We start from the raw sequence: 9,738 nt of genomic DNA, 5'->3' as shown, positions 1-9,738 counted from the left end.
TATGTGTCCATCGGGAAACTTCAAAAATCAGAGTTGAGGCAGAGCAGTCAGAGAGAAAACCAGAAAATACTTACCTTTCCTTCATAACTTGTATGACTGCTAACTCTGGAACATGGGCTGATCTATGTTAGTTTGAGGGCGTAAACATCACAGATGTTACGTAACTTCTAACACTTGTTGGCATTCTTCCATTTTTCCGGGGTATTTTGCATGTGCAATATTTTACATATGAAGGCGATTGAGGCTCACGGTGTGTTGTTACATGCACTGAACTCTGTTTATTCAACTATGCCAAGGTAAATACAGTTTTCCATTCTACGGCACCTTTAACTTATTTTCTTTAGGAGACAATAAAAGGGATCCTTGACCTTTAAAATATAATGTAATGTTCAGTATGTACCTCGGATTTGTGGTTACAGTTTGGTACATTTATGTTCAGAGTCCAGAGAGACTGAGCTGAGCAGGTCCAGAATAGAAGAATAGAAGAATATTTTAGCCTGGTGTTATGTACACTTCTGTGAGCGGAGGTCAGGCATGTGAAAAAAAACATCAATATTTGAATCCCAAATGCGCACGCAACGATCGAATATCCGGTTCCAGCCCAAGTACTGTTACACCCCTATAATGACATACAGTATCTCACAAAAATAAGTACACCCCTCACATTTTTGTAAATATTTGATTATATCTTTTCATGTGACAACACTTAAGAAATGACACTTTGCTACAATGTAAAGTAGTGAGTGTGCAGCTTGTATAAGAGTGTAACACAGCCATCTATGTCTAAACCGCTGGCATCAAAAGTGAGTACACCCCTATGGCCCCTAAACATCACTCCAGCTTCCACTACACTGAAAAGTGTAGTGGAAGTTTTGTCATTCTGACCATAAAACAGGTTTGTTCCTTGAACGTTGTGATGAATTTGTTTGCATCTTAGTGTTAAAATCCCCAGCGGAGGAGCTGAGATGTCCTCGAGAAACTGCTGAGGTCCACCTTTCCTCAGCTGACCGGACGGTTTGATGTCTTTAGCACTGACATCACCAAGACACTGACGCCACTGAAGCTAAAGACATTGACGCCAGAGGATATCCAAAGATCCATCAAATCCAGAGGGAAAGAAAGATCAGCTCTTTATATCTGACCACAGGTAGATCAGCTATTTATTTGTCCAATGACCTGAGCCATAAAACAACACTTTCTCACTCCCACCTGCCACCTTTGGGCGGCTGTGGCCAACCTAGAGCGGGTTGCCCGTTAATCGTAAGGTTAGCGGTTCAATCCCTGGCTCCCCCTGGTTGCATGTCGAAGTGTCCTTGGGCAAGATACTGAACCCCGAATTGCCCCTGTATGAATGTGTGTAAATGTTAGTTTCTATTTTAGGCTCAGTGTATGAATGTGTATGACTGGTGAATGCAGATGTAGTGTAAAAGCGTTTTGAGTGGTCGAAAAGACTAGAAAGGCGCTATACAAGTACGGAGAATTTGTCAAAAATGGTTGTCAATACCCCTTGGTGTCGCTTTTTAACGCCCCTTCAACGTAATTTTTGGAGGTTAGCTTTGTTTTTTCAAAATAAAAGTTGTTAACATTGTGAAATGTCGCAATTAAATATAACATTGTTACTTACGTCACTTATGTAAGTTAAGTAACGTTCCTTGCATATGTTGTGCAACTTATATATCCTTTGTGACGTAAATAAAAGCATTCAATGTTGACTTATTTCACCTGGGAAACCAACACGGGTCTTCTGGATGAAAGTCCGGTTTCTAGCTGACCAGTGCGTTGAACTACAACGCTAAGGGGCTCCCCAGTGCTTTACAAACTGACGCTAACACGTTCTGACTATTCGTCCATATGTAATGACTCATATTTGCTGCAAAATGTTCCCCACAGAAATTGGGTTAAAAGTTCACCTGAAATCACACAGCAAGGAGAAGATCATGTGCAGCGAATGTGGTAAAGGATTGTCATCTCAAGGAGCTCTGAAGAGACACATGATAATCCACACTGGAGAGAGGCCGTACAAATGCTCAGAGTGTGCACAAAGCTTTAACACTCTCAGCAGTCATCTGACAACCCATTCAGTCATCAAACCGTTTGTCTGTGGGGTTTGTGGGAAAGCGTGCGCTCGCAAAGAACACCTGAAGGTCCACATGAGGACCCACAACGGAGAGACACCTTACCAGTGCACCTTCTGCGACAAAGCCTTCACTCAGAGCCACTGTCTGAAAACACATATGAAGAGCCACCAGGGGGAAGAACAGTCAGCAGTGGATAAAGTGAAGACATGAAAGACTGAAGAGTCTGTTCTTTTTCTACTGTATGAAAAAAGAAATCTCAGCAAAATTATACCTAAAGACAAACAAAGTTATACTTTACAGTCACACAAACTAATGATCTTGCCTCTTGGCAAAAAATACCTTTTTATTAAAGTTGCTCTATTCTACTGTGTATGTGCACCACTTCATGGTTCTCTGAAATTGCATAAAACAAGAGATCCAGACAGACAACTTATAATTAGGTAGTGCCAATGCAGCAGGTAACTGTTACAAGTATACAGGTTTGTTTTGGTTCATTACTCTACACATTTGTATTAGTAATGTATTCAGTTGGTTTGGGCTGCTTTGGCCGTGCACATCCCATACCAGTTTGTGATGTTCCCAGTCAGGATGCTTTCTATTGCTTAGAACTTGGCACGGGAATTTGGCCTTGATGGGACAGAAGATGGGTGCAACAGGACAATGATCCAAAGCACAGAAGTAAATCAACAACAGAATGGGTTCAGCAGAAGAAAATCCACCTTCTGAAGTGGCCCAGCCAGAGTCCTGGCCTCATCCTGACTGAGATGCTGTGGTATGACCTCAAGAGAATGATTCACACCAGACATCCCAAGAACATTGCTAAACTGAAACAGTTTTTTAAAGACGAATGGTCCAAAATTACTCCTGACCGTTGTTCTGGTCTGATCTGAAACTACAGGAAATGTTTGGTGGAGGTTATTGCTGCCAAAGGAGGGTCCACCAGTTCTTAAATCCACATCACACAAGGGTTCACATCCTTTTCCCACCGTGTACTGTAAATGTTTACACGGTGTGTTCATCTGGAATTAGTTTGAGCCAACTGTCAGTTGTTGTGACATATCAATCAAATTTTATTTATTGAGCACTTTAAACAATTAAAGTGGAAACAAAGTGGTGTACAGAAAAATAAATAAAAAACAAAGCTCACACGAGGTATAAAATAAGATATTAAGAAGACTTACTTTTGACAGTTTGCGCATTTAACCCATTTCATAGAGCCAGGTGGACCTCTATCAAAATTATTTTTAGACTGATTCAGTGGAAGCTTTATAGAAACTGGGAAATGTTTTCCTTCCCAAAGTATTGTTGCTGTCTAACTCTAAGCTAATCGAAAAGAGAGGAGGACAGATATGCAAGTGGCTACAGAGGATTATGGAATTCACCTGCGGGTCTGAAAAGTGAAGCCAATGCAGAAGTGCCTTAATCCTGCATTCTATGTAACGGCCAGCAGTGGGCGACTCCTCTAGTTGCAAAAAGAAGTCCGTCCAGAAATAATGATTAAATGACCCTACTACTGAACAGATTTATTACCCCAGTAAACACTTTCCTAATGGGTTTATGATATAAATCGTTAGTTTCAAGTCTTCTTCAATACGGCATGATGTTCATTTAGAGGAAATTGACCAGCGTATGCTTTAGGGCGGGACTATCTGGGATTGACAAGTTGCTACCACTGCGTTTTGTGTTAAGCCTGTTTTAAGATAGCGAAAATTAGCATCCTGGTTAAAATCCACAATTAACATGAATTACAGACGCACCTAGCTAACCAAGTTTGCTAGCGCCACCGTCTCTTCCAAATATCCAAACTCAAGGCTCCAATACGGCCGTCCACAAACCAATGGGTGACGTTGTGGTGACCAGTTCTTTTATACAGGCTATGATTTGGGAGGGGGGGTGAACTGATTTCTACAAATCTAATTGAGGTAAGCACTCATGGCTTGTTCTGCTTATTCCCCTTAGTATGATGACAAAATAAAACAGGAAGTAAAGTGCACAGGAACACACCAGGGCAGATCTACCAAAGTAAAACACAAAACGAGGAAAGACTGCAAAATCAGGGCATGGACTGAGACCGGACCAAACAGGAGACAGGACTACACTAAAACATGGAGACACAGGACTAAGGACTCGAACAGGTAAAAAACATGCAGATAAACATAAAAATTAAGCTACAAAACCCTAAACAAGACAAGATCAAATAATGAAACAAATACAAAGACCAGGAATAACACCAACATGAACTAAAGCACAGAACTAAGAACTACGGCAAAGATATAAATAACTAGGGACAAGGAACGAGAGAAACAAAGGCAAAAACCAGAAACACACAGGGAAAAGTACAACTCGAACATAACCCAAAACTAAACTCATAACAGATATAGTCAGTTGTAATTATTGGAAAACTCACTTTTGTCCCACACACGGTAGATGTCCTTACAGACTTAGCAAAACTGTCATTTGTTCATATGTAATCTGTGGAGTGTTTAGAAACGTCTGACTTCAACGGCTTAATTAAAAAGCAGCTACACTTCACATGAGTTGATAAATTGCTTTTCTTGTACATTTTCACACATGTTTTGTGTTTGTAAAGTAAATTGTGACTAACTTTATCAAACGAATGTAGAGAAGTAAAAGGTACTATTTTTCCCTCAGAGATGTGGAGGAGTAGAAGTAGCAGTAATGGCATGAAAAGCAAATGTTTTACAACATAACAATTTCACAACTTGTATTGACATGGGAGAGAGGTGGCATCTGCTATGTTTGGACGATTTCTCAAAGTTCTCAGAAAAGTTGAGAGACGTTGCAGTGTTTGCAAGACATGGCATTCCTGAGGTTGTCTTCTCGCATAATGATGCCAGTGCTCAGTTCAAAGACTTTGCAGAAAGTTGGGAATTCAGGCACAGCACGTCTCGTCCCAGTCAGTTACCAAGAGAATATGGGGGACATTTATAATTCTCTCGGTGAGTCACGGCCACCAACCATGACCTGAAAGTGGAGGCTTGTGAAAATAATTACAACCCAGTCTATAGTATTTACTTGACTCATTTTAATTTTAAAGATTCAGTGTGTAATATTTCTGAGGATCTATTGACAGAAATGCAATGTAAGATCCATAACTATGATTTCAGTGGTGTATAAAGACCTTACATAATAAATCATTATGTTTTTATTGAGACATTTTTATGTACATAACCCCTGCTGCTGTGGACGTTGCCATGTTGCATTGTCATGTTTCTACAGTAGCTGAAATCGGACAAACAGCACTACAGAGCACATTTCGTCACTATGTTCTTCTTTTTCTACTTCAGACAGTGCAGACACTTCTCACTATGTTAAATACGTACATTAGATGAAGAAGGAGTAGTGATAACATACTGCAGGGGTCTGCAAGTAAATTCAGTATTTTCAACCATTAGATTGTGGATAAGAATATAAGCCATAATATTGACTTATATCAACATGTTGATTGGTCAGCTCAGTTGGTAAAGTGCAGGAATTAGCAAAACAAATGGATTCTGCAGCGAATGTTTCTCAGATCACGGCTGCACTGTTTTTGTTCCTGTGTTTGATCCTCATCCATCAACGTACGGAGGCTTTTGCATTTCCCCAGTATCTCCAGGCAGAGGACATTTAGGGGAATCACTTTTTCTGACGGCTCTTTCAGAGGTGTGTCATGCAGGCTACAGACATTTTTAATGTTGTTCATAATTTTTCAAAGTAAAAGCTCAGTTCAACTCCAAATACTGCATTATCACTCTTTTATTTTGAAGGCAAAACCACTGAAGAGGAAGTGATTATGTGAGTAACGATTGCTGTCATGACTGAGATCTATTTTTAAGCAAAGCTATCAAAGTATTCATCTATTTATTTATTTATAATTTTTGACGCTATCAAAGCACCATAATCTGGCCACGGGCCAGATATTATTGTTGGCGGGCAGTTTTGGCGATGGTCCATAATCACAGAGAGAATAAATGTGTTTCCCTTGTCAATGTTTGTATAAACTTTATCAACTGTGTGGTTTATAATGGACTGTGGTGCAGAAACAGTGACAGTGTTTCACACTCTTTGCTTACATTTTCCATGTTATCTGTCAGTGGCCAAGTCACAATAACATAGGGATCTACCGAATAATTAAGTAAATATCATTTCTTAATATACCTAAAGAACCATCCTTTCTTGACTGGCCACTCTGTGCTAGAAGAGACACCTTTTGTGCTGTGTCAGCCACCGTAGCTGTCCCATGCTCTTTGAAAGGTTAGAGGGCAGTGGTAGACTGGATAGTTGGTAGCAATTCACAAGCATCGCCACTAGATGCCACTAAGTCTTACACAATGAACCTTAAATGCAGACATATTTAATTGTATTTTTAATTCCATTTTATTTATTTATTACAAAATCATCATCATTTTTTTAGATTTGGGTTTGGTTGCGTCATCACATTGTGCTGGGTTACTGGACACGTCTGGTTGAGTGGGAATGAGCACCACATTGCAAAAGAGAGCTTAAGAATTGAAGTAGATCTCCTTGTGTCGTTGGGAAGAGGGGAACTGAGAGAAATAATGAAAGAGGGCACAAAAGGCAAACAACAAAAGGCAGAGTGGGTGGAAGAAAGAAGTCAGGGCTAGAAGTTAGGAAAAGATGTTTCTGTCGTTCTCTGTTAAACCGAGATGATTGATAAATGACTTGTAGACAGTAGAGCATGATCTCCAAGGCAGGTCTGCAGTTTCTGCGTGACACATGATTGTATGTAAGCATTTTGTTTAATCTCACTCCCATTGTTGATAAAATGAAGAAGAAATTAAACCTGTGGCTATTACGTGATTTATCTTTGAATGGCAGGATTTTACTCTCAAAGGCCGAAAGAATATCTTTATATATAGATCAACAAATGTGCTAAACCATAGATACAGTCCTTTATGATTTTGTATGGAAAAATCGCAATCATTATCTGAAATAGCCTGTATTAATGAATGAGTACAGTAAAGGTGGCCTTAGTTTTCTCAACTTTACTACTTTAAATTTCACTTTCAAGATTAATTGGATTAAGCGGTACTTAAATTGCCCAACCAGTCTGTGGAATTTCATTCCCCATTATGTCTTTTATACAGTTGGTGGTCTCCAGTTCTTGTTGGTTTGCACTTATAATATTGAAAAAATTCCTCTTAAACGTTCTTCGTTTCATAAACAAATGCTACTGGCTTGGTTCCTAATTTACAAGCACAACTTCACTCCTCATAGGTTTTATATTTGGAACAACAGATGTATTTTGTATAAAAACAAATTCATTTTCTTTCAACAGTGGTATGACAATAACATTTTGCTTGTAAATCAACGTGGTCAACTTTATACCTACATTTAATTTATTCATCACTATGGTATCCCTATTTTCACCTTCTCCATCGTCTTCGATGCGATACCTTCAGCTGTCATCTCACTTTTCAAAGGTTTTAACACTGGTGGATGTGAAGGAAACAACTGTTGGGAGCATCTGTTTTTCGCTGCAACCTAAAAGTAAGAATAAGGCCATTCATCAACTTTTTCAACAGTACACCCGCTGCTGTATCATATTGGTCCTCATTTGTTGGAGAGATTTGTTGGGAAAAAGTTTGGCTTTTGCCCCACAAAATTTTTTTAACCAAGAAAGTCAAAGAGATCTCATTCAAAATGCTTCACAGGTTTTACCCCACTAACTATTACCTGCAAAAACTGAAAAAGGACCTGAACATCAGCTGTACTTTCTGTGGAGAACTAAATGAAACACTGATGTACTTATTTTGGTCTTGCCCACATACCAAGAAACTTTGGAGCAAAGTTTCTCAAGTCATTGTTGTCCATATTTACCCTCAATTTGCATTGCGGTGGGAAAATGTATTTTTTGGATTCACTAAACATTACAAAAAAATTATGTTCAGAGTATTATGTGGTAAATTTACTTATTATTTTAACCAAATTTTAGTAAGAGTAAGAATTTTGTTCAAACTATGTCCTGTGGAGGGCAGAAATATGCTTAGCAGGTAAGAAGAAGAAGAACAAGGGAGCTTCAGCGGAACCTTTGTTTGTAGATGGTTTTCAGTCGGACAACATTAGCGAGCGTGCGCATCTCGCGCTGGCGATTTCTGTTTTTGGTCAAACTTGAGACTTTCTCGGAACAAATGGAGACAGTAAACGTGCTGTTTGTGTCCTCGGTGGACTCTGTGGACTATAAACTGTCCAAAACGGAGATCCTGAGAGGATTCATCGCAGAGAAACTGACAACAGCCGCGCAGGAAATCTTCGCGGTTGTGGAGAGAACCGTAGCCGGGTACGAGGAGGAGGCTTCGGGTCTGAGGCAGGAGATCGACCGGCAGAGGAGGCAGCTGGAGGCGGTGCTGCAGCCTCGGGTCTCTCTCTGTAGGATAGGTGGGGAACAGACTAGGAACCACATGAAACACTGTGCTTAACAGCTGCTGTTGTTTTAACACTGCACCAAACCCCATTCAAAAACCTGGCGATTTAAGATAATACAAGTCTGGAGCAGGGGAGTCCTGGACCAGAAGCCTTTTAATGTTAATGGTCGAGGTTTAAGCACTTTGAATCTGCAGTAAGACGATTTTATTACTATTAAATTTCAGTCTGTTATAAACAAACTACTATAATGCTCTAACAGGAAAAAGCCAACATGAGTAGCCTACAGTAATTAAGTTTAGAGGTAACTTCGACTTTAATTTTCTCCATAGTTGATACCACTTCTCTACATTTCAGCTTCAAATATTTTACTCCACTACTGACTTTAGTAACTAGTTACTCAGCAGAATCATTATTTATAGCTCACGACAGGCTGTGGTATATACACAGGTGCTGGTCATAATTAGAATATCATCAAAAAGTTTATTTCAGTAATTCCATTCAAAAAGTGAAACTTGGATATTATATTCATTCATTACACACAGACTGATATATTTCAAATGTTTATTTCATTTAATTGTGATGATTAAAACTGACAACTACTGAAATTCCCAAATTCAGTATCTCTGAAAATTTAAATATTAAGACCAATACAAAAAAAGGATTTTTAGAAATGTTGGCCAACTGAAAAGTATGAACATGAAAAGTATGAGCATGTATAGCACTCAATACTTAGTTGGGGCTCCTTTTGCCTGAATTACTGCAGCAATGCGGCGTGGCATGGAGTCGATCAGTCTGTGGCACTGCTCAGGTGTTATGAGAGCCCAGGTTGCTCTGATAGTGGCCTTCAGCTCTTCTGCATTGTTGGGTCTGGCGTATCGCATCTTCCTCTTCACAATACCCCATAGATTTTCTATAGGGTTAAGGTCAGGCGAGTTTGCTGGCCAATTAAGAACAGGGATACCATGGTCCTTAAACCAGGTACTGGAAGCTTTGGCACTGTGTGCAGGTGCCAAGTCCTGTTGGAAAATGAAATCTGCATCTCCATAAAGTTGGTCAGCAGCAGGAAGCATGAAGTGCTCTAAAACTTCCTGGTAGACGGCTGCATTGACCTTGGACCTCAGGAAACACAGTGGACCAACGCCAGCAGATGACATGGCACCCCAAACCATCACTGACTGTGGAAACTTTACTCTGGACTTCAAGCAACGTGGATTCTGTGCCTCTCCTCTCTTCCTCCAGACTCTGGGACCTTGATTTCCAAAGGAAATGC

The 9,738-nt window shown here is 39.8% G+C and overlaps 1 protein-coding gene across 1 annotated transcript; it reads left to right on the top strand.

Moving 5' to 3' along the window:
* Window positions 1-1,877: 1,877 nt before the first annotated feature.
* Window positions 1,878-2,288, top strand: LOC123965997 (gastrula zinc finger protein XlCGF57.1-like). Its single transcript, XM_046042255.1, has one exon. The coding sequence runs from the start codon at window positions 1,878-1,880 to the stop codon at window positions 2,286-2,288; it is 411 nt and encodes a 136-aa protein (XP_045898211.1).
* The last annotated feature ends 7,450 nt before the right edge of the window (window positions 2,289-9,738 follow it).

The sequence above is a fragment of the Micropterus dolomieu genome, unplaced genomic scaffold (assembly GCF_021292245.1).
Source record: "Micropterus dolomieu isolate WLL.071019.BEF.003 ecotype Adirondacks unplaced genomic scaffold, ASM2129224v1 contig_12185, whole genome shotgun sequence".
Classification (NCBI taxonomy): domain Eukaryota; kingdom Metazoa; phylum Chordata; class Actinopteri; order Centrarchiformes; family Centrarchidae; genus Micropterus; species Micropterus dolomieu.
Note: the sequence above shows the minus strand (reverse complement) of the source record. Positions and strands in the feature narration are given on the sequence as shown.